Source organism: Lepidochelys kempii, chromosome 20 (genome assembly GCF_965140285.1).
Source record: "Lepidochelys kempii isolate rLepKem1 chromosome 20, rLepKem1.hap1, whole genome shotgun sequence".
NCBI lineage: Eukaryota > Metazoa > Chordata > Testudines > Cheloniidae > Lepidochelys > Lepidochelys kempii.
Window position 1 is genome coordinate 20,520,706 of NC_136399.1, and position 27,495 is coordinate 20,548,200.

The 27,495-nt window shown below is 39.9% G+C and overlaps 1 protein-coding gene and 1 non-coding gene across 7 annotated transcripts in view; both read left to right on the top strand.

Annotated features, from left to right (window-relative positions):
• The window catches only part of LOC140900697 (uncharacterized), a 96,721-nt gene that overhangs the window by 59,124 nt on the left and 10,102 nt on the right, over positions 1 to 27,495 (top strand). The window lies entirely within an intron of this gene.
• Positions 7,359 to 9,489, top strand: HOXC4 (homeobox C4). Its single transcript, XM_073318357.2, has 2 exons — positions 7,359 to 8,056; positions 8,536 to 9,489. The coding sequence occupies exons 1-2, from the start codon at positions 7,513 to 7,515 to the stop codon at positions 8,883 to 8,885; spliced, it is 894 nt and encodes a 297-aa protein (XP_073174458.1). The 5' UTR covers positions 7,359 to 7,512; the 3' UTR covers positions 8,886 to 9,489.

The following is a 27,495-nucleotide window of genomic DNA, read 5'->3' on the forward strand; positions in this document are numbered from 1 at the left end:
GGTCCCCAGGTTTTGGTGTGAAAACACTTTAGCCTTTCCAGGAATCGAACAATTATTCAACGCATCCGAGGCCCAATTGAACGAGCTTAGCCATCTTTTTGCAATAAGGCAGCCGATTTCTTATCAGGTTTGAATTGATGCTAGAGGCCTGGTTCTGTATATCATTCTTGAGATTTCTCTTGTCCAACTACCCGGCTCCTTTTGCTTCTGTAGGCTTGACTAATGACTGCTGCAAACGACAATGCCTGCAGAATTCTAATGGCCAGGATGAGTCGGGCAACATTTACACATCTAAATTTATTTTAAAGTATTTTACAGCAGACCAAGTTAAGTTAAATTCTGCCTGCTGCTCTGGAGGTGCAGCTACAACCCTCGGAATTACTGAAACTAATAAAGGTTTTATTAAAAGGTTTTGATGGATTCACCTTTGGGATTAACTAAGATAATAGTTTATTACATAGTGAAAGATTAAATTGAAAGTACCCTAGTGAAAAAAATAAACATTATAGATAACAGAAAACTCCTCTTCAATCATTATAGTCCATTGTTGCCATTCTCCACCGCCCAATGAAAGTTTTTTTAAAAAATTCAGATACCTCATTTGGTAGCTGAAGGCAATTAGAAGGTTTCTCCAGAACTCCATGTATCTTATTCGCTCATTAGAACACACATGGTTCCGGGTTTATACTCTGTATATTTGTATAAAGTGCGGTTGATCGACAGAAAATCGAGATAGATAGGAATATCCAAAGATAGGAATCTTATGCAGAAGAATAAAGTAATCACACTAGATAATTTTTCTTCATCAGTCCTAAATAACTAATTCCAGTGCTTTACTGAACAGTGTTCATCACCTAAAACAACACTGATACACACAGACTTGGGTGTCTGTCCCTGTGTGTATATATGGGGGGTAGGGTGAGGAGAGTCTGCATATATTTGTTAGTTGTGTGTGTGTAAACATACGCTCACATACAGAGATATGAATAGATACACAAATACTTTAAAACAGTTTTAGATGTGCAATATATAATATTTACACTTCAAATCATAATATATCTGATACATGATTATAGTATGCATATATATGTACAGTACACTGTATTTGCTTTATATATATGTATATAACAAAACCAGTGTATATATAATACGTGTCTGTGTGTAAATCCTGTACATTTTGAATATAAAAGCTGTATTCATTAAACTGACTAGGAGAATTGATATCTGTAAGGTTTTAATAACAGCTATTGATTCAAGCACTCACCAGTCTCTAACCTATATTGAGGAAATCTTTGTACATCTAATCCAATTAGACACTCTGTCACACATATGTATGGTAAGAGCAGTTTGACCATCTGAAACCCAAGGAGGAAAGGGTGCTCTTTTGCTGCCCTTTGCTTAAAAAGTGTCCAGTGATTACTTCCCGTCCCCAGAGAAAGCCACCACAGAATTGATTTTAAATTGCAAAGGGTGTCAGTACCGACCAGAAGTGCCTGCAACCTGTGCTTCTTATTTCCCCATAGGCACAGATTCAGAATGAGAATAACCCATTGGAGTTTTCTCTTTGCCATTTACACGCCAAATGTTCTATGGCGAATGTCACACGAAGTGTAGCCCCTGTTCCGCTGGATTATTTACTCTTGCGCCAGCTAGGAAGGGAATCCAGCGGAAAGAGAAGGCATTTAGCAGGACTATACGAGGCAGGGAGGTTGTCTCTGCAACACTGAAAATGAACGCACAGTAGGGTTTATCAGAGTTACCCTAAAGTTAGTTGCGGGCCAGGACAACCTAGCTAACTCTTATATTGACCCTTCAACCGCAAGGGAGGTTGGTATGACTTTCTATTCCCCTGCACAATTTAAAATAACTAATATTATCATTCTAACCCACTCTACTGTCTCAGTGGCTAAGCCCAGATCCATTTTCTCTGGGCATCGGCTTTCAAAGTCCTTGTCAGCAGCTAGGTGCTATCACAGACAGAATCAAGCCAAAGAAGTGCATTCTGCGTAATTATTAATATTATGACTCTGGGGGACGATTTCAAGGCTGAATGGGTTAAGCTAGTGAGTGCCACTCAAGAAGAAGCTTTCTAGGATAAAACAGAACAAGAGCTGTCTAAAGTTTGTATATATTTCCATACCACACAATAACATCCACCTAACTTCCACTGAACGGTTCTCTCTGCAACTCCCCCCCCCCCCACCCTACCCCCTCCAATCCCCGTAGAAGACCAATGTTTTCTTTACAACTTAACCTATGGTTCAGCAGCATGAGATGAGTCATTACAGGTATTGTTTGTATAGAAAAAGTCAAGGAGAAACCCTATAGCCTGTATATATGTCACTTAAAAGGATCCTCCATCAAAGTTTTTTCTCAGTGCTGAAAAGGATAGAGCAGTCAGACTCAGAAAAGATTGTATTCAGAAGGTATTGATTATAACTAAAATACATATTTTCAGCCTTTTAAATAGGTTTGAAGAGGCTAAAGAAGAAGAAGGAAGCGATCAGTTGTAGTTATATGGACCATTACAGACAAGCAAATATGGTATAAGAAATAAATTAAACTCTACCGATCGCAGGTTTATTAGTTAATTTGGATTTATTTAAAAAGTTATTCTTTAAGGACCGTCTCTAACAGGTTTGGTTTGCTAGTTCTCAAAGCTGCAACACATATATTTTCTTTTCGAGCTAAATGAAATCACACGAAAAGTTATAAAGAATTGAGACGTAACTCGCTTACCCATACTGGCTACTTTGATCTATTACAAATAATAATCCTCTTTTAAACAAAGAAACAAACAAACAAAGAAACAAACAAAAAAGTAAAAGCATGTTTCCTACCAAGCAGGAAGTTATTTTTAAGCTCCCGTGTAGGTCAAGTCTTGAAGAGTTCATGAACCGAGGATCCAATATAATAATTATTATTAATAATAATTAATAATAACAACAACAACAATAAAATATATTTGTAATACAGATTCAAATCTCCTCTCAGCTAAAAGGGGGTCTTCGTCAAAACCAGATTTTTAAGGGGGGTTTGGGGGAGGTGATAGAAAGAAAACCAACAATTTCTCCAGCATAAAAATGAAACATCAAATTAGTTTGCCTCTGGGCTTCATTTTTCCCCTTCTACATTATAACTAGTTATTGAACTAGCTAGAAGATCTAAAGGCCATTTGTGAGGAGACAAATTTCAATGGAGTTCCCCCATCAATAACTCCTTGGCAGTGACCTATTGGATCAAGTCAAACAGTTGAGGTGAAATTCAGGTCACGCTGTCTAACCAATATTAAAATGCGCCCACTTTTTAAAAAGCCACTTTCAACGAGATTTGAAGAAAATTGAATTCCTGGGTGGGGTAGGAAGGGGGGGGGATAGAGAAAGAGAGAGAGATTGAGAAAACGGTTTGTATATTTTTTTTACAAACAAACAACAGGAATTCATCTTTAACATTTTAGAAAGAAGGGGTAAATATTTACATTATTACAGATTCGGAGACTAAAGAGACTAAAAAGGAAAATGTGAAGGCGAGTACTTCTCCTGACATGCTCTGGTTATTAAAATCATTTTAGGCCGATTCATTACTTTTACTGACAACAGATTTAAGAAAAAATCAATTAAACATTTGCATATTTCTTTGCATAAATTAGACCTGTCTATTTGTATTATGAAGGAACAAAAAGAAAAGGTCTTTTTTGCACTTACTGCTTTCAAGTTGTTAGAAAAATTAAAATTTAATTAATTACATGTCATTGCATAATGTCACAGAGAAACCAACTGTTTTTTTCTGCAAGAAACTGTCTCCCCCCCCCCCCCCCCGGCTCCCAGCATACACACTAATGTAACTTATTGTATAATAATCACCTTAAAATAAACCCTTAAATGCTTTGAAATAAAACTCTACTCAAACATTTATTTCCTGCCTATGAATCTCAAGAAGAGATAGTTCATAGTGTGAGGTTTGTTGTTTTATTATTATTATTAAACATTGAATAACAAAACCCCAGTAGATAGGTACTTCATTTTTCTAGGATGCACAGATTGCTAATGGCTTGAGGTACAGGTTACCAAACGGTCAGTATGGTAATAGCTAAGACAATGAATCCGCAGGGACAATAGTCACTTATTTTTCTTCAGTACTGTCAGAAAGGCGCTTTGTACTCAAAAATGTTCTTGAAATGGTAACCAGATCTATATTTTGCAACCTGATCCCTGGGTAGAGAAGGAAATAAAGACCAGAAATTATTTTTTCGAGGTGCTATATTTCTCTTGGCTTTGTCAGTCCAAAACTGTTTGTCGACATTGTTGGGTTGGCTGGGGAAATTGAGGCGAAAGAGAGAGGAGTGGGAGGGAAGGTTTATAGACAAAAGAGCCAGATTCTTGCACAACTATTCTTCACAGATCAGTGCAGACTTATTTTATGGAGAGAAAAATTCTGCCAAACACTTAAAGCAAAAGACACATCTAAAAACTCCACTAAAAACTAAAAAAAGAGAAAAAAATCAGACAAGTGAGGGGGGAAATATATTTGTGCACTGCTTAGAGATAATGTGCAAGAAACTAAAATAGAAAGGGGGAGGGATGAATTTAGATTGACAAGGCAGCAGGGCCAGGCGCTTTTTTTTTTTTTTTTTTTTAAATATTTGCAATTAAGTCCCAAAGCTATAAGAATAACAAATCATTGAAATAAAATTGCAGTTCTCCCTTGGCCATCTGGAACACTGAGCCAAAGTCTTTTTTAAGCCTTCGAACTGTAGGTCTGTAACTCATTGGTAGAAATTAGTTTAGGTGACCTTCACTCCTTGGATTTTTGAACTCTTTAGTTGTTTATGATAACCACCAAGTATGTTCTTAGATAACTACCTGTGGATATTTTTTTTAATCCCTCTCATCTATGGCTTACCGAGATTCATCCTTTAAAAAGACATGCCTAGGTAAAATTAGTTTATTAACTCTACATCTTTATTCAATATCCCCGCAGCCTTGGAATAAAGTTTTTGCATCGGTATGAACAATAAATGTCAAAATCCTGTATGAGTCCAAGGTGTTCGGGCAGCATGAGATATAGCTAGTGAAAAGGAATGTATTAGATAGATTTGAATCAATGTTTTGAATACCAGAATACATTTCCATTAATGTCTTTTGCAAACTCTAGATTCTTCCCCCACCCTCCTTGCAACTTTTCTTTAGAGAGATAGGATTCTACTTGCTTATCTCAAGAGATGGAACATATCTAATTTTAATAAAGTAGGGATCATCTTTGTCAAGCCACTGGATAAGCAATTAGGCCATGGGAAAAATATGCCAATAAAACCAATAAATGCTAGATAATAATGAAAATAGCAAATGAGTTTCCACATGCAACAGTGCCAAAATATATATGGGACTGAGTCTTTGTGTGAGGTAGGACCCGCAATCACAAATATGCAAAGCAAACCATATTTGTAAACATCTTAAGCAACATTCTAAGTGAGTGGCCTTTGCATGCTCTCCAACTTTCCTCCAGCCAGAGAGCACTATTCTGAAGTGCAATCCTTTCCCTCCCCACCCTCAAGCCTCAACACCACAAGTGCCAAATTATACAGTCGTCTATATGTACCCTGTAGAATCGAATTTGTGTGAATATTTGAGAGTCACAAATTCGTCTCTAGGGGAGTATATGGACGATGCCAGAGCCTTGTAAAGTTCTGCTTTCCTTTGATTCCCTTAATTGCAGCTGTTCTAATTAAATCCTCAAATACTGGTTATGTCATTTTAAAAGGTAGTTATTCAAGTGCAAAACAGCCATAGCTTCTGCCAGGACAGCGTGGGGGTGGCTTGTTAAAGGTAGACTGAATAATAATGATGATTGGGGATGAGGATCATAATAATAATAAAATCACATTATTACTTTTCATATAAAGAAGAAATAGCAGAAGTCTGAGCCAACAGCACAAAAAGCCCCAACCATTTCATGTGACTGATTTATGGCGTTTTACAACCCCATAAAAGCTGTAACAACGAGCCAAAAGCCTCCGACACCGCTGGCACGTTTAGTCTAATAAATAAAACATAAACAGTTAACTTTATGTGTCACTTTTATTGTTATCAAGTAAAATATGGCAATGCCCTGCAAGCTATGATTTTCAACTATAATTGTTATCAAGCAGTACAAGGGATTAATCCGACTCCCTCTGCCCCTCTGTTTAGTGCAAGCTATAGATAAAGCCCTTAATTGCAATAACTGCTCTCTCCAAAATATTTACATCGATTTCCAGTTTCTGTACTTGCACAGGGGGTCTATTTGTCCTGACATCTGGGAAAGGGAGCCATTTTTATATATGTTATCTCAACCTTTCCTCCCTCCCTCTATTAAAGCAGCTAGTTAAATGGGTCTTTTCAATGGACGTTACAAGGGAAACTAATTCTCTGGCTGGATGTGGAGCTATGAACCACATTTCTATCTATCTATCTATCTATCTATCTATCTATCTATCTATCTATCTATCTATCTATCTATCTATCTATCTATCTTACATACATGTATGTTTAATTAAATGTATGTATGTAATATATGTATATTATGTGGAGCTTTGGCAGACTGGAAAGGGCAGAATTTTGAATGAGGAAAACAAAGCATAATCAGCCTGTAAAAGCCAGTAGGAATAAAAACACACAAGTAGTTTTACAAGTAAAGAATTGTTGTCACTCCAAAAGCATTCCAGCTTTCTGAGTGGGTGGAAAGACTGTGTAGCTATGATCTTTAATACACAAATAGATCCTATCAGTTTCCAAGGAAATGAGATCTCTCTTAAGCAAAGGTTGGGAGCATTTAGAAAACTCTAAATTATGGAGCCATGATTTGCATATTCCCTTTTACCTCTCAGGTAACTTGTTTCCTTCCCTTCCCTCCCCATCCCCCATTTAATGATGTGTGTTTAACAATATTTCATTTTGGGTGGGGGAAACAAATTTACCAGCAAGGGCACTTAAACTGCCCTGTGTTACTTAGGAGTGGAAAGGGGGGCAGTTTTGTAACCTAGCAATTCTTTAAAGTGAAAAATTCAACATAATCTGAGCATGTTTTATTCTGTGCAGGGTAAAGTGATAGTTAATCTTCATAATTATGGCTTGTTCTGTTGTTGATCTGCAAGATCTGGGGGGGAGTTCTACCACGGAGAGATTTCTAAAATCCAGTCTATGGCAGGGTGTGGGGTATTATGAGGAATATTTCCCACATGTCCCCCACCCCCTTTACAAAAACCGGTAGGATTTTATTCTTTTATTTTCCCTTACACATTTGTCTTTTTCGGCGGCGGGAGTGGGGGGGGGGGAGAAAAGGGGGTCGGTTGATCCTTCTCACCATCCTGACCCCGTTGCTCCTAGTTTTGAGATCACACAAACAACAACAAACAACAACAACAATGCACACACACACGCACATACACACACACAAATTGGATACATTTTGAAAAAGCTTTTGGTTCCTTATCCGGGGACTAGGCTGGCTGGTGTGATTGGACAAGGGAGTCACATGGTGAAAGTAACTTTACGGGGTCGCCAGCTTGTAGGAGGGCTTTATGGAGCAGAAAAACGACAAAGCGAGAAAAATTATTTTCCACTCCAGAAATTAATGATCATGAGCTCCTATTTGATGGACTCTAACTACATCGATCCGAAATTTCCTCCATGCGAGGAATATTCGCAAAATAATTACATCCCAGACCACAGTCCGGAATATTACAGCCGGACAAGGGAGTCCAGCTTTCAGCATCATCACCAAGAACTGTACCCACCACCAAGACCCAACTACCCAGAGCGCCAATACAGCTGTGCCAATATTCAAGCTCCCGGCAACCCAGCCGCGCACCAAAGGGGACATGGGCAAACTCAAGGAGGCCACCACCTCTCAGAGAAACCGCAGCAGCTCTGTGAGCAGACTGCTCTTTCCAGTTCCTCCACCTCTCCTTCCCCAGCCCCTCCAGCCTGCAACCAGCCAAACCCTGAGCATCCTAACAGCACAGCTTCTAAGCAACCTATAGTCTATCCATGGATGAAAAAAATCCACGTCAGTACTGGTAGGCAACTTTTTATTCTCTCCCTCTGCTCTGTCCTTCCTTCCTATTTTCACACCCTGCTCTCGCTCGCTCGCTCTCTCGTTTTTTTTTCTCCCTATTTCCTTCCCTTCCATGAGAGTCTTTGGGTTAGCACAATTGAGCTGGATTTACGACTCGGAATGGGTAATTACACCCACCATAAATTTTATAGCCAAGCTAGTCTGGGCAGCCTTAGCCATGTGGTTCATTCTGTTATGTATGTGTGAAACTCCTAAAGCTTTGTAAGGGGTACATAAATAATTCAGTCTTTTGAGCCAGGGAAACCCCTTCTTATTAGAATAGAAAGTCTTGGGCTGCCAGAAGTTCTTTATAACCCATTTAGCTGATTACTTTTTCCTGAGCCACTCTAGATTTCCTGTCTCTCTCTCTCTCTCTCCCCCTCTCTCTGTTGTCTGCTTCTCTCTCTCTCTCTCTATTCATGCTAATCTTTGCTTTTCCAGTGAATCCCAATTACAATGGAGGCGAGCCCAAACGTTCCAGGACTGCCTATACAAGACAGCAGGTCCTGGAGTTGGAAAAGGAGTTTCACTATAACAGGTACCTGACAAGGCGAAGGCGCATCGAAATAGCTCACTCCTTGTGTCTCTCGGAAAGGCAGATCAAAATCTGGTTTCAGAACAGGAGGATGAAATGGAAAAAAGACCACAGGCTGCCCAACACCAAAGTCAGGTCCTCGGCTCCATCGAATTCATCGGCGGGCACCCTTGCTGCTGGTAACGCTGCCCCCAGCGAGGAACTATCACCGGGCACAGCTCAGGAGCAGCGAGCAGAGGATATCACAAGGTTATAAACAATATCACACGCGCACACACACACAAAATTGACTCTGATTATTTATAGAATCTAATATATATATATATATATATTTTGGTTCTTTTCTTGTAGTTTTCCTGTGCGTATAAAAAACAATGAGGTCTTCTGTAAGACCACAGGCTTTAGATGCATGTAACATAGCATGGAGCCAGGTGACCGAGAACCTGCAGGTTTTTTTACGCCATTTCAGGGTTTTATTTATTTTTTAAGGGGTAAGGGAAGGGGAGGGGGGAAGAGGTCAATGTTCCGTTAGATGAATTAAATGAACAAATAAGAATAATCACAAAGAAAAAGAATGTAGGTATTTTGCCCTCTGCGTTACAAATGCACAATGATCTACCGAGGATAAAATGGAGCATTGAAATTCTTTGGTATAAATGTGAAGAAAAAGCTAAAAAAAAATCATCATGATTCAAAAGGGAAAAAAAATCACACAAACCAGACTGAGTGAGTAATTGGTTTAAATTTTGAGAAGGGAGGGGGAAAAAAGAAAAGGGAAGGATAGTGACATATTTAAAAAAAAGAGCAAGGTTTAAACAAAGTCAGTAGCTAGTTTTTTTGTCGTGGTTATTTGTGTTTTTGGACTGATTTTACATGATCATTGTAAACTTGCAATAAAGAGTTTTAGTGTGTATGTGAAAGTCCCAGTGTTCAATAAACCAGTGAGTGTGAATTAGTTTTACTTTAATGTCTGGTGGCTTATTTCACTCTCCACATTCCCCTAGCCCTAAATATATATATATAATAATCCTGGGATTGTGGCATTAATTCCATTTGCAGGAGTGACTGCTTAAATTAAGTCTAAGCAAACATAAAAATAGCTCTGTTTTCTAGATTTTATGACATCACAACTTGGTCAATGTGTTTCAATCTCAGATTCTCCCAGTCAAACATATATATACTTGGGGGTGGGGGGGGGGGAGGAGGGAGGGAAGGAATCTTGTTTTGAGAAAGGAACAGTGATGTGTGTTTGGGTTAGAATATCATTCATCTGTCTCTGTTTTTCCCCTATCTAATATAAGGGTTTTCTGATTTTTTCTCTCTCTCTACACTTCTGTTGTTTTGTTGTTGTTGAAAGATTATGTGAACTAGTTCATTCATAAAACCAATAGGTTTCATCTAATCTTCTTCCAAAGACAGTAAAAGGTTTGGCAAAAAGGCATTCTTGCTCTTGGACTTTGAATAAATGATCCAAACGGAGAGTGACATGGATAGTTTAGCAAGAAATTTGTCCCCACAATTGAAGGTTTGTTTACTTTCCCGGAAGGATGAGATAACTGTAAGAAAGAGTTGTGTACAAATGGGGAAGTTATACATAGCTGTTTTCTAGGCCCCAATCTTTTGCAACTTTGCAGCATGCTCCTTTTCAGAACTGCTGTCCCAGTCTGAAATAACATAGGGGTGCCATATTTTCAGGTAGGCCTGTTTAAAGACATTTATTCTTCAAGAATTTAACACTATCCTCATTGAATTAGGATAGTTGGCCAGGTGATTAGATCTCCTTAACCCTCCCCAGAAGAGAGATTATCAAATCTGAATGAAGGGGATTAGGACAGGGGATCTTTCTATTACCTTTATTTTTATTTTTATTTCATTTGTTTTTAAATGTTGTTTTTTATTGGCTCTCAAAAACATGTATAGACTTCCCTTAAACAAATAATGGTCTCAGAACCTATTGTGATAGCTGGTGAGATTGATCCTGAAAGGGGAATATAGATTATGATTACTATTTATAATAGATCGTGTACATGTAAAGCTCATCAGTTCTTTACACTCCTGCTGAGGGACATTAATATCAGAGTGAGAATGGAGAAAAATGTTGCCATTGTAAATAGACATCAAGTCTATAGTTCTCTTTAAACATTTCCACCTCCATGCAGAGGTATGTGTTATGAGTTGGTTGCAATTTTTTCTCTCCCTCTGATTCCTTGCCTGTAACAGACAATCTCACACACTTTACCAGTAAAAACAAACAGAAAAACATGGTATTTAAATTCTTTTTATATACCATAAAGTGAATTAGCTAGCTAATCTGTAACAAAGCATCCTCCAAAGGGAAAAAAAGAGGTTTACTTTACTTGAGGTTAGAGACACTGTCTTCAGACACATCCACCATGCATATACATTGTAAAGAAAACAAAGGCTAAAAGTCCTAACCTTGTGATAATGGTGCTGCTACAAAGTTGAACTGGCAGTTCATAGCCAAGCAATTTGTGTGTGTGTGTGTGTGTTCATCAGTGGAAACCTACATGTGCTAGTTCCGCAGACTAAACTGAGGCTGGTGGGGGTGGGCTGGGTGGAAATATTTCTGTTTAAAGTTTGATCCACTTTCTCCCCCCCCCCTCCCCTTTTTGCAAAGTGCATCATAACTGGATGAATTACCAGGGGGTATTCTGAGAGGGGACTGGCTCTGAATGGGATGAGACTTTTTTGTTGCGTATGTGTTCTCTCTCTGAGTGTCAGATGAGGAAGCTAAGGAAACATTAATCACATTTTCAGCTCTATAGTCTGCATATTCAGTAATAATAATAAAAAAGAATCACATTTAGGTATATGCCTTTGCGTTCTTGTACCTACTTTTCTGCCCCGGTTCTTTGAGACTAACTTTACTTTTTCACCTCTTCTCTGCGTTCTGCTGAGTATTATTTAGCATCTTACTTAGCCTTTAGACTTGGCCATGACACAATTCCTGGCGTGGAGGGAGATTATGAATGCATTATATAGCCAGGCAGCAGGGGGAAGAGAAAAAAAATGAATGTTCCTAGCTACAAGCAGCCTGCACCATAGTCTCTTGACGCCTCCATGTTGAGCGCCTGAAAGATACTTTATTGAAGTTCGGGTAAATGGCAAAAATGGGTTCACTGAAAGGACAACTTTTCTATCCCATCAGCTTTATTCTAGCCAGGCAGGCTGACCTCTAAGCCCCCCTGACCCGGGTAGGTCTCACAACGTGTACCTTCTGTGTCTCTCTACATAGATTTAGCGGCACCACTACTGTTTAGCGTCTTTGTAGATTTTACCATAGTAATGGGGGAGAGATGGGGCAGATTCAATGCGTGTTATCGCATTGTGTTGTCACCAAAATAATCCAAGAGAAAGGAAGAAGGGTGAAGTTACGGCCAAATCTCTCTTCTCACTTCCCGCCTTCCCATGGCTTATTTCCCAACTGGCTACTACCCTATGACCAGATCAAAGTACCCAACGCCAAGTAAGTAGCTTTGCACTTTAAAAAAACACGGAGGAACTTTGCAAAGCGAGGATTAAAATCAGGAGGTAAATGCAATCGAGCGAGAAGGGAAACAATTTCTGTGTTAGAGGGGAAACAATAATTTAGTCTGTTTAGGAGTGCAAAATGGTCCAAATATATCATGGCACATATGGATCTGGTACAAGGGGCTGCATTACCCCACTCCCCATCATCCCGTGTTCGAAGATTAGATGCTCCTTCATTTCAGTGCGCTATGTTCCAGGTTTACCTCGGCACATATAGATTTGTGGGGGTATGTTCCCCCTCAAATTGTGTATTTCATTGTTCGTGATTGGATATTCTCTCTACTTATATTACTGGACTATAAAAGTAACATCATCAACAAAAAATGTTTCCCGAGGATCAAATTAACATCTCAGGTCAGTTTATTTTAACTCGTTTTCTTCCAGTCCAATTTGCTTGAAAATGACCCGCTTAATTTTTTTTTGTTTCCCCTCACAGCTAGATTTTTGAGGACTAAAATTCTAACATGAGTGAGAAGCAGTTTATAAGGCTTTAACGAGCTATAAAAAAAGACATTATAAAGCCCTTGTATACAGACCCTTGAAGGGACCTCTGTTAAATGTAGTTCAAGAAGCTGTGAAACTTAGTTTCCTGTATTGCCTGTTAAAAACCAACAGCTCCAGAGATGTTTGGGGAGATAACTTCCCACAAACAAGGGCCTTTAGGCGTTAAACTAAGTGCCTTCAGTTTTATGAAAACTTTTCCAGTATATAGATACACATTTCCCCCCTTTTGCCCAAGGGCTAATCCACAGAAGTGGCATAGTTTAGCTTCCAAGCTCTTCAGTTAACATAATATCCCAGGTCTTTACAGCCACTTGTGTCCTTTATCCCTCACATAGTTCGTCTGCACTGTTAATTGTAATTAAAAGACAAACATTCAGCCAGGGTTAAGTGAATGAGTTACGGGTTTGCAACCATAACTGACAGCACCTCGAACGTGTAACTTACATTTATTGTGGTCTCGTATATCATTATCCAGAGATATAGTTTTATGTGCTTCCTAATCTGTCCTTATGATTTATTTTGATGGGCAAGGTACCAAACCAAACATTTTGGGACTTTAGTGAAAGACTAGTATTTCCTTACAAACAGCCAGCAGCCGTTATGGTAATGATATTAACAGTTTCTGGCAAAAGCCACCCTTTTCTGTTTGTTTGTTTCATTGGCTATAGATTGTCTTCCTACGTTGAAAAGTATTTTCCCAACTCAGCAATAGATAGTTTTGAGTTGAGAGAGAGAGAGAGAGAGAGAGAGAGAGAGAGAGAGAGAGAGAGAGAGAGAGAGGTTGGTTTATTTCTATGTAGGGAGTTCAATATTGCTTTGTAAATTATTCACTTTTCTTAAATTATTTTTTTCCCATTCCTAAATTAAAGTTTCCATTGTTACCTAATCCATCATATGTATTAGATAGATAGATAGATAGATAGATAGATACTTTGCTTTAAAAAAAGAAAAAAAAATTAAAAACAATCTTTGTATTAAAATCTTTAGCTGTTTCTTGGAGTTCATTTTTTCAGGGATATTTTGATCATTTTATTTTCTTCACTTTTTATCTGTACTACAGCTCTCCCAGCTTCTTCTTTCCTCCTCTAAAGGAGTTATTTGCTGCTCTGGTGTTAAACTTTATACAATGTTCAGTAATATTTTGTCCTTTGTGTAACTCTTTCTGAGGAGCAAACAAGCAACCTAGAAATAATTGAGGGGTAGCCAAGAAAAATAACTCTAAATATATATATACATAATGCAATGTATAAGTAATATACATATGTTACTGAGAATGGAAAGAGATCCGTGTTATTAAAATTACTATTTCAAACTTTAGGGCTTTTTCATAAAGTTTAATTCTGATGCGCTCACTGTGACGGCTGTCACTCAATCAATTCTGTTTGTGTCTGTTTAGTCACTCATAAATATCTGTGTTATTACTTTTTCAGCTAAACAGTTTCATTTCTCTGGGGCTCAGATGTTAACTCCCTTCCACCACCACCCCCATCCCCCTCTGAACGGTTATTTATGCCTCATACTTATTGCTTCTCAGGAAAAGTGAAATTATTGAGGACAATATACCTCTGAAAAAAAATATCCTTTACCCCAAAGACAGCCAGCTTCTTTAGGAAATAGAGCAGAATATAAGTAAGGTTGAGTCTCACACGACCATTGCAACACAAACAAAAGGGTATGCTCCAGCATGGGATAGAAGAATTAATTTATTACAAGGTATCCAAAATATTTTAAGGTAAATTTTTCCAGATACTTCTTTTTTTAAAGGAAGTATGTTGTTTTAATCATCTTCTTCCCCACACACAAGCTCACTCCTCCATAGAGTGCTCTCCTCTGCTTATTACTTGTTAACTTCACCGAATCACATCTTAATACATTTATTTTCAATTCATTAAATTATTATTAAGCAGACACGTTAAAAGGCTTAAAGTGCTTTGCAGCTTTTGAGTGCAAGTTTCCCTTGAGTAATAGCCTGGGAAATTAAAAGTACACACAGAGAATTAAAAGTACATGCATATACACACAACCACACACACACACATATGGAGAATTAAAAGTATATGCACACACACACAAATACATACAAAAAGACTTCCACCGGCATATATATGGATAATTAAAAGTAGATGCTTACACACATATACACACACACACGTGTTTATGCTCATGTGCACATTTTATATATACATTCATATGTACAAAACCTCACACATATAGAGAGAGAATTAAAACGTATCCGACACCCACACCCACACAGCCTGGAAGTTGGTTACCCTCCCGAAATGCTGCGAGACCCAAAAAGTAGAAGCAACCTGCTATCAGGATTGTCCATTAAATTATGGTTATTTTGTTTGCAATGACTAGATACAGTTTGGCTTACTTCTGGGGCGTGCATGCAGCAAAACGTCTGTCTGGCTTCTCTGAAATCCCCCAAAACCAGTTCCCCTGAAGTACCTATAAATATTTAAAGAAGACCCAATAAAGTGTTTACTCGCAGGTTTGCTTTGCATTAGCTAGGTCATGACCCCAAGTTTGGACAGCAGGACAAAGGAGCTTTGACTAGGGTCTTGAAGTTTCGTGTTAGGGAACGGCATAATCCCAAAGTTATTGTTTGAACCAGCAGGTTAATTTACTTGTTTGGCAACAGCTCTGAAGTCTGGACGTATAACTTTATCTAGCCCATGTCTCTAGCCTCATCAAGGACTACTTAGACTCCTCTTTTATTAAAGTATCCAGATTAGATGATTGTTAAAGGTTACAATTTACTTCCAGTTAGAATCCAAGAAGGTTTTTTTTAAAGGGTCTAAACTGCATAATAACAAATAATCCCCTAAAATCCTATGCTAAGGAAGATACCTTCTCTACACTTTCCAGACTATGGAGGTCCTGGCAGGTAAAAAATTCGATACCTCCACGCTCCATGTTTATTTCAATGCTTAAATACAGCTATCCTGGTTTGTAGAATACTTCCAATAAATTGGGGGACGGAGGAGGCTGAGGGGAAACAAACAAACAAACAAACAAAAATCCGGAAGTCAGTGGCCAACCCCCATTGACCTCGCTGACTCAAACTCAAGTCCGAGGGGTCTCTGGTGCAGAGGCTATACCTCACTAACTCATTTTAATTTAACAATTAAGGTTTGGAAAGAGAATAGTCTGGCTTGATCCTTGGACAGTTTTCCCAACTGTAAGCATGTAAAATAAAGCCTATGGTGTCTATGAGACGATGTTGACTGTAGATAGAGAATTATTCTGCCAGCACCCTGTTTGAAAGAGTACACTAGCCGCGTTCTGATTGGTTTTTTTAAGCTTTGGTTTAGATTATTTTCCTTCTTAAAACCAAAGGAACAGATGGTAAAGCTGAATTTAAAGTTGTATAAACTTCACCTCAGTGCTAGAATGCCGTTTGCATGGGCCTCTATGGGCACTGAATGTATAAAGTTTGCTCTTGATAACAATATTTATATATTCAGTATACAGAACTGACCCTGGGTGTATATACAGCGAGATAGCTTTGTAAAAGGGGCATGAGCCTGAAATGGGCTAAATATTTTAAGGACTTGGTTTTAAAGAGACCTGACTTCTTCATGGGCATATTTAATAAGGGAAATGTTTATTACAAAAAAAAATGCTGATGATGTGAAGGAAAAAAGGCAAATGAGAAGGTAAACCCCCCCCCCATTTGTAAAAACAACAACAACCTCTCAAGTAGTTTATTTCAGATTTTGATTCTCTCTCTTTTCACAAAACTAGAGCTGCTTTCAGGGGAGAGAAACACAGGTGGAAAAGTGGGACTAGCATTGCTGTATGGGAAGAAAATGACCCGTGATTTGTATAGCAATGGCTTGATGCTACTGAGTGGCTTCTTTACCTTGACGATCTGCCTTTTTATAGTGAATGTTTTAATATCAAGTTTACTATATACATCTTGGGTGGCATAAATCGACCGATACCTACACATGTAGTGGCCCCATGCTGGTCATCCTAACCTTTCCTTTCCTCTCCAAGGATTTTCAGAGATTTAGAAAATGCTGCACGGGCTTTGCTGTTACTGTCCGTTCCACTCGTGAAGAAACACAGCATTGCGAAGTGTTTATACTCCCCGGCGCGAAACATCAAGACCTGTAATTTTTTTTAAATCTAAACAGTTCTTCTCTCTATCTGGAAACCATCTTTCTGGGTACGAAGAAACTTTTTTCCTAATATGGGTAGAAAAGTCTTAGAACCAGCAGCATAAAGACTATTGTGAAGATAAACCTCCAGTGTAAGTGTGTGCTTGTCAGAGTGTATTCGTGTGCCTGCGTGTCTGCTGTGTTTGTGTGAGTGTATGTCTGTGTGCATCTATGTGTGTGTGTGTGTGTGTGTTTGTGTGTTTTTGTGAGTGCCTCTGGGTGTTTTGGAATGTTTGTGTGCCTGAATTTGTGTATGTGTTGTGTGTATATGTCTGTGTGTGAGAGTCTGTGTGTTTTTGTGAGTGCCTCTGGGTGTTTAGGAGTGTTTGTGTTCCTGACTTTGTGTATGTGCTGTGTGTATCTCTCTCTCTCTCTCTCTCTCTCTCTCTCTCTCTCTCTCTCTCTCTCTCTCTCTCTCTGTGTGTGTGTTTGTGAGTGCCTCTGGGTGTTTAGGAGTGTTTATGTGCCGGACTTTGGGTATGTGCTGTGTGTATGTGTCTATCTCTATGTGTGTGTGTGTTTGGGAGTGTGCATGTGTATGTCTGTGTCTATGGGTGTGTGTTTGTGTTTGTACGTGTACATCGGAGGGTGTCACAGAACAGAGCCAAGGTTTGGCCTGACCATTGTAAAGAGGGAATTCCTTGAAAGACTTCACATGGGTATCTGGCAGAGGCAAGCTGTAAATCCAACTGTTTTATAGCCCTGGCAGCAGATGGTTTAAAGCGCACTTTCCCCCTTTGGATCACTGTTTATCACAGAACTTCTAGGCCTGCAATCTATCGACCTTTTATTCTTGGGGTGGTGAGCTGGTTTGTTTTGGTTTTAGTCTTTCCATTTGATTGCTAACCCTTTTATCAAATGGCTTCTTTTAAGATCTTTACCCTAAAACAGCCCTTCGTGGTCACTGCGGATGGCGATTAACTCTGGCAAGGGATTGCCTTCTTCTTTCCCTGCTTTCCATATTTGCAAATTAAGTGCTCCTGTGATTCGATCAGACCTTCATTACCAGGGGGAGAGGAGCATTTTGAGGAGGGGGAGGGGAGAGGGACGGGTGTGGGTACCTAAAGTCACATTAGTTTCTGTGGGGTGAGCAACCCTGGCTGACGTGTTATGAAACAGCTTTAACGTGCTGTGTCGATACCCTCCCTAACCCATCCATCCTCCTTCGGCTAGCCCTCTCTTTTGTTGGCAGAGCTGGGACGAACCCCACCCTTGTAAATAGAATCCATGTGGCCAAAAGAATCCGAGGCGTTTTGCCTTTGGGGTTAATAGGGGAAGGCGGTGGCTGTTTTATGCCCCTATCCTGTCAATCCGTGGCTGGTATGCATGGCAGAACCGTCTCTATTGCTCGCTCTTTTAAAGCTTTAGCATATGCCAGGCATGTTTGGAGAGCAAGGCTTGGAGATAGCTCAGGCTTATTAGGTTAAATCGTGCGTGTGTGTGTGTGTGAGAGAGAGAGAGTGAGAGAGAAAGAGATTGTGGAGTCAAATTTAATTCCATTGTTTCTTATCAAAAGGTTCCTTTGGAAGATCTAGAAAAAGCCCCAACAAGTAACCAACAAACAAAATAATAACACTGTCTCTTCACGTTTATTTCCTTGTAACATATGGGGCTCTTCGGCTTCGCTGTATCCATCACCGCTTCTCTTTCATTCTGATAACTGAGAGCGATTTTCATAACGACTTGCAAGAGGGTTGTAAAGAATTATGGGCGCTCAGCAGAGTCCTCCGGTGAACTGTTGGCAAGTGTCACTTTGCAAGCTGACACCCCCAAGCTGAACAGTAAACGCGAGGCTCTGCTGTTCGATTGCAGTTCTCCAAGTTTGCGTGAGCCGTACGCGATATATATATATATATAAAGCAAGACTGTTAGAAAGAAATACCCAATTCATGTAAACAAGGCACTCGTGGCCTCAGTCACCACGACAATTAGAATCCGTAGCGTCTGAACGCACACCCTGCTCTCTGGGAGAGGTTGATATGGTTAGTGGGAGTGCTAAAACCCTACGAGGCATACAATATTTATCTTGGTTAACCCTGGTGCTTTTATTAACCTTGGTGCTTCCAAGGACTCTGACCCCCCCCCCCTCAAATTAATCGAACTGGACAAGAACAGAGTTGTTGTAGATTTCACAGCTGATGTTTCTGTTCAAATACTTGGAAAAGGGGAGGGGGGGGGGAACAACCCAACAACCCGACCTTATAATAATTATAATAAAAGCTTCAAATCTAGCTGGGGTTCTTCTATTGAGAAAATAAACACAAGCAACTATCCCAGTGTTTGCACCTACCCGTTCAAGAGCAAAGTGATTATATGCGCATTATGAGCACTTTACTCTCATAAAGTTAACTTAAGACAGGTCACTTTCTTCCGAGAAGCAGCCAAGGGAAATGCGAGCGTAGAGAAATCTACGATGGAATCACTTAAAATCTAAAATCTTCGGAGAAAAGGCAAAATGCATGGCCATCTATATGGGCTAAAATACACACACAAAAGAACAGAAGAAAGAGTTGTTTTCCTATTAAAAATCTGCTGGATGCTCCCCCCCCCCCAAACAAAAAGAAAAGAAAAGAAAGGGGGGGCTGCATTCATTTGTATGATTCACTGCTGTTTAAATAATAATATGGTCTTGGCAAAAAATGGACCCCATTGCCAATTTTCTCTTCTCACCCAGATAGAGCGAAATGATACTATCTCTGTATTTACAGTTCAATGGCTTGAATACTTAATTTAGTCTATTTTTCGGAACACTTCGTATACCCATAAATCTGCCAGGCTTTCTCTGTTACAATGCCATCAAATAAAGAGGACATTGACTTCCAGAGCAGGTACGGTCCAAATAACTAACAAAGATAATCTATAAAACTGATTTGGAAGGCACAAGATGAGATGAGTTCCTTAAGTCTAATCACTCCGACACTATAAACAAATGGCTAACCTTCAGAAATTAAGTTTGCTTTAATAACCTTTCATAAACAGACTTCTGTCTTGGTGGCTGCAGAAATTATCCTGACTGGGCATTTCACTCAGCACATAATACAGTAGGGACTGGGGAGAGGTTTCCTGCACTCTGTGATTGTATGGGGGGTCCGCATCTGGGCCAAGAGCTTGGCTTTACTTAGGCAAGTAAAACCATTGAAGTCAAGGTTTACTCTTCTTGTGAGCAGGATTTGTGAGCAGGATTTGGCTCCAAATATATATCCATCTGTGAAAGAAAGAAAGAAAGAAAGAAAGAAAGAAAGAAAGAAAGAAAGAAAGAAAGAAAGAAAGAAAGAAAGAAAGAAAGAAAGAAAGAAAGAAAGAAAGAAAGTAATTTCCCTATTCAGAAACAAGAAATTCCCTTGTATAGTGTGACTGCTTGTGAATAAAGAGTCATAGGTGGCTGTTACCTTACCCCTTTAACTCTAGACATGATTTCAATCTATTGAGCACCAAAAGAGTAACATGTAGCTTTTCCATGAGCAACTCCCTAGGAATTAGATCCAAGCAGCCAGATCCTGGATTCAGCTATGTGCTGAAGTATACCAAACAAAGGGGTGCTTATTTCAAAGGCATGAACATGCATAATGGTCAGATGTTTCCCTTTAGCCCCTGTGTTTTTGTGTATGACTGTGTATGTGTTGGAGATGACTCTCAAAAGCTTGCATCATACAGAACTTAGTCCTGGGAGATGGAAAGAACCCCTTCAATCTGGGGCCCTAAACAGTGGTGTTCTGCTTAGGATATAGCTTCCTGTTGGTCAGTGGTGATCTGTGAAATGGGTTTTTTTTTTATTTTAGTCCTGCCAGATCTGCCCTAACCCAAAGGTCTGAATTTAAACAAGCCTTGAATGAGGGCCAGCCGAAGATGACACTTGAATGTTGCAACTTCACTACTGGCATTCTTCCAAAAACAATTTCTTCATCATCTCAAGTTTCAACAAGGCCTCTCTTCTCCCCCACCCCACCCTTAGATAGGAGAGGGTGGGGGTGGAGGGACTCTTCTCTTTGAATGAGATGAGTACTGTCCTAGGAAGAGCCAGAGATGCTGTGGTGAGCTCTTCCCCAGTCCGGGGCTTTGTCCCGCTGAATACATTAAACAAGGGCACCCAGAGGTCATGCACTAGCGGAGCAAGCTCCATGCTTCCAAACAAGCCCACTTCCACTGGTGTCAGAGCTCACCACTTCAGGATGGGGGAGGTGGGACTGAGGCTGCAGTACAGGCCTCTAAGTACAGTGAGGAGGCAGGGCTGTGGGGTGGTAGATTTTGCCCTCCAGGCTTCAGGGTTGGCATCAAGTGGTAGGTCCTGCATGAAGGCAAATTTGCACTCCTGGCTTAGGTGACGACATCTCCACTGAAGTCAAAGGGAGGTTGCTAGGAATGGCTCAGGTTCAGGTGCTAGATCAATACATTGAAATGGCTATTGGTATTTTCCTGTCCCATACACAGCTTGCCTAGATGCTTCCCACCTCACAACCAGACAACTGTGTCCTCTTTGTTACATGTAGAACCCTTTATTGCAAACTCTTACAGGGCAAAAGCTCATCTAAGTACCGCAAGATCAGTGTCTAAATGCAGCTGCACACACCTGTGGTTGTGTATAATATGGGGTAGATAGGTGACTCAGTGTGTTTGTGTATGGGCATGTGTGTGTTTTGGTACTTGTGTATGTTTTGAGTATAGAATATGTATTTGAGTATGGTGCATATGTGTGTATGGTATGTTGCTGTCTGTGTGGGTGTTTGTATATGTTATGTATGTATATTTTTGTGTATATGTGTGTTTATGTTTGGTTTATGTATGAGTGTGCCTGTGAGATATATATGTATATGGGTTTATGTAAATGTGTGGGGAGGTGTATGTGTGTAAGAACGTAAGAATGGCAATACTGGGTCAGACCAAAAGTCCATCTAGCCCAGCATCCTGTCTTCGGCCAGCAGTCAATGCCATGTGCTTCAGAGGGAGTGAACAGAAAAGATAATTATCAAGTGTCAGATTTCAGAGTAACAGCCGTGTTAGTCTGTATTTGCAAAAAGAAAAGGAGTACTTGTGGCACCTTAGAGACTAACCAGGTTAGTCTCTAAGTTGCCACAAGTACTTCTTTTCTTTTTGCGAATTATCAAGTGATCCATCCCCTGTCGCCCATTCCCAGCTTCTGGCAAATACAGGCTAAGGACACCAATAGCCATTGATGGACCTATCTTCCATGAATTTAACTAGTTCTTTTTTTAACCCTGTTATAGTCCTAGCCTTCACAACCTCCTCAGGCAAGGAGTTCCACAGGTTGACTGTATGTTGCATGAAGAAATACTTCCTTTTGTTTGTTTTAAACCTGCTGCCTATTAATTTAATTTGGTGACCCCTAGTTCTTGTGTTATAAGGAGTAAATAACACTTCCTTATTTACTTTTTCCACACCAGTCATGATTTTATAGACCTCTATCATATCCCCCCTTAGTCATCTCTTTTCCAAGCTGAAAAGTCCCAGTCTTATTAACCTCTCCTCCTATGGAAGCTGTTCCATACCCCTTCATCATTTTGTTGCTCTTTTCTGAACCTTTTCCAACTTTGAGATTCTTTTCTGAGATATATATTTGAGATGTATATTTATTTATGGTCCACGGGTATGAATGTTTGTGCTGGAGTCTGCAAATGTTTTGAGTATGTGTGTGTATTTGTGTTCGATGTATATGGGTAAGCATATGTGTTTTGTAAGTATGTGAATGTGTGTATTTGCTTATGATATATGTGTGCATATTTGTGTTTGTGTGTTCATGAGTATGTGTGCATGGTCTAGATGTGTGTGTCTGGTGAGTGTATGCTTATGGTATGAGTGTGTGAGTGTGTGTGTGTGTGATTGTATTTGTGTAGTGATGAGAGTTTGTGTGTGGAGGTGTGTGGTAAGTTTAGGCAGGCAATGTGGGAAGCAGGTAAATAATTTTGTCTCCATTTCAAAGTAATGTTTAACACTGAAGTTACCATCTAACTATACATTTCCATAAAGCTCCATTTCTGACATATGCCTTTCCTATGGAATTTATGTCAAAAGAACCCTGAAAGCAAAACTACCTGTATGGGCTGACACACTAGCCAGGCAGGGGGTCAGTTCTCTGTGCATGGGAGAAAAATAATTAACCCAAATCCTAATGAGATTGAACCAAACCGTAAAACTGTATAAACATCCAGACTACTGGGGGCAACACCTTTGATCTCTGGGCCCTTTCACTGAAATTTACCATTAACCTCTTTGATGCACTTCTTCAAAGATGTGGTAATTTCGGGGTGAAACCCTGGAGCCATTGAAATCAGTGGGAGTATTTTGCCATTGACTTCAATGGTGCCAGGATTCACCCCCTTATATTTTGCAGGTGTTTGGGACCATTAGATTGAAAAGTGCTTATGCAGCCGGTTTGATTAAGGAAAGAGAAAGGCAGCATTCCTCAGCTAATGTAAATCCACATAAATCCAATAGAGCAATGCTGATTTCCAGCGACTCCCATTCTGTATTGAAGACTGCTCGTATAGAATTGGACTTATTTTACTTGAAGTTAAAAAAAATCCAGAATATCTCTTCCCCCCCCCACCCCCAAATTATTACAGGACAAGGCACCGCTTGTTTGCAGTGTTGTAGCCGTGTAGGCCCCAGGATATGAGAGAGACAAGGTGCGGGAGGTCATATCTTTTATTGGACGAACTTTTGTTGGTGAAAGAGACAAGCTTTGCAGCTCCACAGAGCTCATCTTCAGGTTTCGTGGAGCCCAAAGCGAGTCTCTTCCACCAACAGAAGTAGGTCCAGTAAAAGATATGACTTCACCCACCTTCTCTCACTCAAAACACCATTTGTCCGAGATATTCTATTCACTTATGGATGGGGGAGTTGTTTTTAATGTAGTCAGTATTTGCTGGAATCGTCTGGAAATCAGAGGGGAAGAACAAGTGAATTAATTGAGTTCATCGTGTTGAATGGTGAAACAAAAGACATGCAGACATTTATTGTTATTAATATTGTTTCTGGTGGTGTTGTGCTGGGCACGGTACAAATCCACAGTGAGAGACCGTTCCAAACAGTTTACAGTCTCAATAGACAAGAGGATAGGAGGGGAAACTGAGGCACGAGGCGGTGGTATCACTGGGCTGTTTGGCTGAACAGTGGCTGCAGGATAGAACCCGACATTTCTGTGAAAATAATATCATTGACCTTGATTCGGCAAAGCGCTGAGGCACTTGCTTAAATCTCATTGATCAAGCACCCGATCAGAATTAAGCACCAGCTTAAGTGTTTTACACCTACTTAAGGGTAAACCCACACTTATGTTCTTTGTTTTATCAGATCCTTAGAGAGCTAAGGCAGCAGGTAGGTGACATTGCCTTGGCAAACACATTTCAGCTAGGCATGCCTCAAGCCATTTGACCCCCAAAGTCAGCTCATGCTAAGAAAATATCCAGGGTTCTAAAGAATGGATGGGGAAAAAATGAAATACCTGGAAAGCAGGATACATTTTTAACATTCATGTCACAGCATTTACCCCCTCCCCGATACACCTACAGACTGAGCGCGGAGAGTAAAAGAAATACAAGGAAAGTAGAAATACTAGGAGGTCGAGAATGCCTGCACTAGAAAGTTACACACCAAAATAACTTAGCAAATGTAGCGTCCCCAGCCAAGCGTTGATCTCTTTAAGAGCTGGAGCCAAGGATGCAGTAAACTTGGATGATAAAAAATTAGTATGTAAAATAACAGAGTGAAATACAATTTCCCCGACTACCACTTTCCTTTCATTACCCTTTGACTGGCTGGGAGTTTAAAAGCTTTACCTCACCCATTTTCTTTAACTGCTTCATGATCCAGACCTAATGAATTTGCTTTGCTATCAATAAATCAGAATCAATGTTTTCTCTTCAATGTTGTATTCCTAATTTCTTGAGGAGAGTCACCAAAAAGGTGCGGCTGCCTGAAGTTAGCAAATTAACACGCTATTATTAGCAACCAGCAGACTTTGTAATGTTACAGTGCCCCGTGGGTTTTGCAGCTGGAAGGGTTTGCAAATTACAGATGATATTAACTGTTTGCTGGGTCCTGTGAAATGTGGAGCACTGCAAGATTTTTAAACTGTGCTGTCTATATTTGAAGCTGCTAAACAAACAACAGCGATTATTTCCCCCATGGGGACCATAGCAGAGGGGCCGCGGTGCCCTTTGATTAAAAGTAACTTCAGTGGAACAGAATATGGTGATCCTTAGAAATTGCTTCCTGACATTTTCCTGCCTCAGTGGAATCTGATCAATACAGTATGTATGATGAGATTCGTTGATTTCCCACATCTGTTTCCATAGCTGTCTTAGAAACGCCATGGATGCTATAGATATGTGTTGTTGTTCTTTGTGTGTGTGAGAGAGACAGAGAAAGAGTGTGTGTGTGTGTGTGTGTGTGTGTGTGTGAGAGAGAGAGAGAGAGAGAGAGATCTACTGGTTATTTTCCCCTCCAAAGGCTAAGTGGGAAGGAACATGCAACATACCATATCAAAGAATGGCATTTGTAATTCTCCTTGTGCGTGGAAACCGAATTTGCTGAGTGTGCATTTTCTTTTCTTTCTTTTTTCCTTCTGTGCCAAAGCTGGTTACTGATGTATCCTCTCCATGACTTCTTGCTGCTTGGCTCCCATTCAGATCCTGCACTGAAGGCATTTATCATTTTACATCACAAGGTGGCTCCTCGATTTAACTTCAGAACCGGTCCTCTAGGGAATATTTAGGGCATATGTAGTGTGTTGCTGTGGGGGGAGGGACGACTAGCCACCTTTTTTTTTTGTTATCTTTATGTAAAATACATGGACAAAAACACCCCACTCCACTGTCCAATATAAACAAATGACTTTTATATTCCCATGAAAACAACTCCCACAGGATCATAATTTCCTGGGACACAGGGGGGATTTAAAAGAAGGTAAATGCATCCAAAAGAAATAAATTGGGCATCAGATCAGATCTGTTTATGGAAATAAAACAATAACAGTCTGTGACGGCGCAAGTTTGCTGTGAAAATAGGCCCACGAACAAATACAACACTACCGTTTATTGAATTGAAAAAGGGTCTTTAATGAGCACAAGCACGTAAGGAGGGGAGAAAACCGGTTTCCATCGGCTTCAAAACTTTGATCAGTGGCGAGTGGCTGTGAAGGAGGAGATTTCTTGGCAGAATATACACTTCATTTCTTGCAAAGAAATTAGCAGAATTAGCAAGCTATGCAATTTTTATTTTATTTTATTTTTTTACCGTCAAAGATCCCAGCACTCATCCCTACACATCCTTTACAAGGAGCAGAGGAATGACTTACTAACATAATCTTTGGTGGTGGTGTAGGAATTTACTTTCCAAGTGGGAGGCAGTGGAGGTGAAATTAACCAGGCTTTGAGCGGAGAATTCTGGATCACGTGAGCAGAGAGAGCCCCACCGGGTTCCATCAAGTGCCTTAGGGCAACAGACTCGTGTCCTCTGGTCCAGAGTTCCCCCCTGCCCTGTAGTCCAGACCTTGAGAGGAGAGGGGAGACTTCTCTACTCCGGATGCTCTGAAGCAAGAGACTCTACCTCGCTGGAAGTGTCCGGAGTGCAGAGAAGACTGTGAGGTATTTAAGGCTCTCCAGACAATTGCTCATTCTGTAGTGAGTTATTACGCTGCTGAGCCAAAGGTCATTAGAAAGGATAAGGGCAGCCATAAAACCGGCACAACTCCATGCTTTTCCTATAGAGATTATCATTATTGGCTTATTAATACACGATAATTTTGAATTATACACTGCAATAAATAGGAGAGGGTTGACTTGTGGCTTTAAATATTTTATGAATCTCAAAGCGAACATTTTAAGCAACACCATGTGCCTCCAAATCATTAGAAGGACTCAACTTTCTTTTCTGGTCCAATTTTTTTTTTTCTTCAAATAACAAAATAGAAGTGGTTTAAAGAGCAATCGAATGGAAGTTTGCAACATCTGAGAAGGGGAAAATAAGTGTATTTAGGAAGCTCCAAAAATAATTTATTTGGTGATCACTCCCTGACTGAAATTCTGAAATCAGATATTGTGATGCAGAAGAAAAAAAGAGAGAGAAATCACTCTATGGTTGCATTCAAAATGCAATTTGCAAGACACTCTGTCATTCCAAAACTCGGAGGCGATTTCAGTGTTAAAGCCACCCTTTGATCACCCACTGCTAGGAGGAACGAAACGAAAATAAATAGATGAGCTGCCCCCTCGCTTTTTAATTCTAAGAATACAAGGAGTAGCGTGTGCCAACGCTAATCAAATTTTAAAATAAACACCCCCATTCTGGAATATTTTGGTATGTTTTCCGATTCAATAATATCAAAGATCAGATTTCTAATTTATATATTGCTTTCTGACATTTAAGAGCCCTGGTGATGAAATATATCCTTTCAAATGCCTCCAAGCACCATAACTCTGCCAAAACACAAAGTTCATTCAGGGAAAAACCAATAATAAGAACAATAACAGTAAGTAGAAACTTAAACAATATTTTAAATTCAAGCTCACGTGCATCAATTCTTCAGTTAACTCCCCTCCTCTCCCCCCCCCCCCCCCCCAACACCTTTCACTGAAATATATTGTAGGGGCCTCACTGGGTAGAAAATAATATCCAGACTGACTT

What these genes read in the sequence shown, in the direction of transcription:
- HOXC4 (XM_073318357.2), top strand. Translation starts at nt 7,513, where the DNA reads ATGGTGAAAGTAACTTTACGGGGTCGCCAGCTTGTAGGAGGGCTTTAT. An exon ending in AAAAATCCACGTCAGTACTG is followed by an intron (nt 8,057 to 8,535) that starts GTAGGCAACTTT and finishes TTGCTTTTCCAG; the next exon opens with TGAATCCCAATTACAATGGA.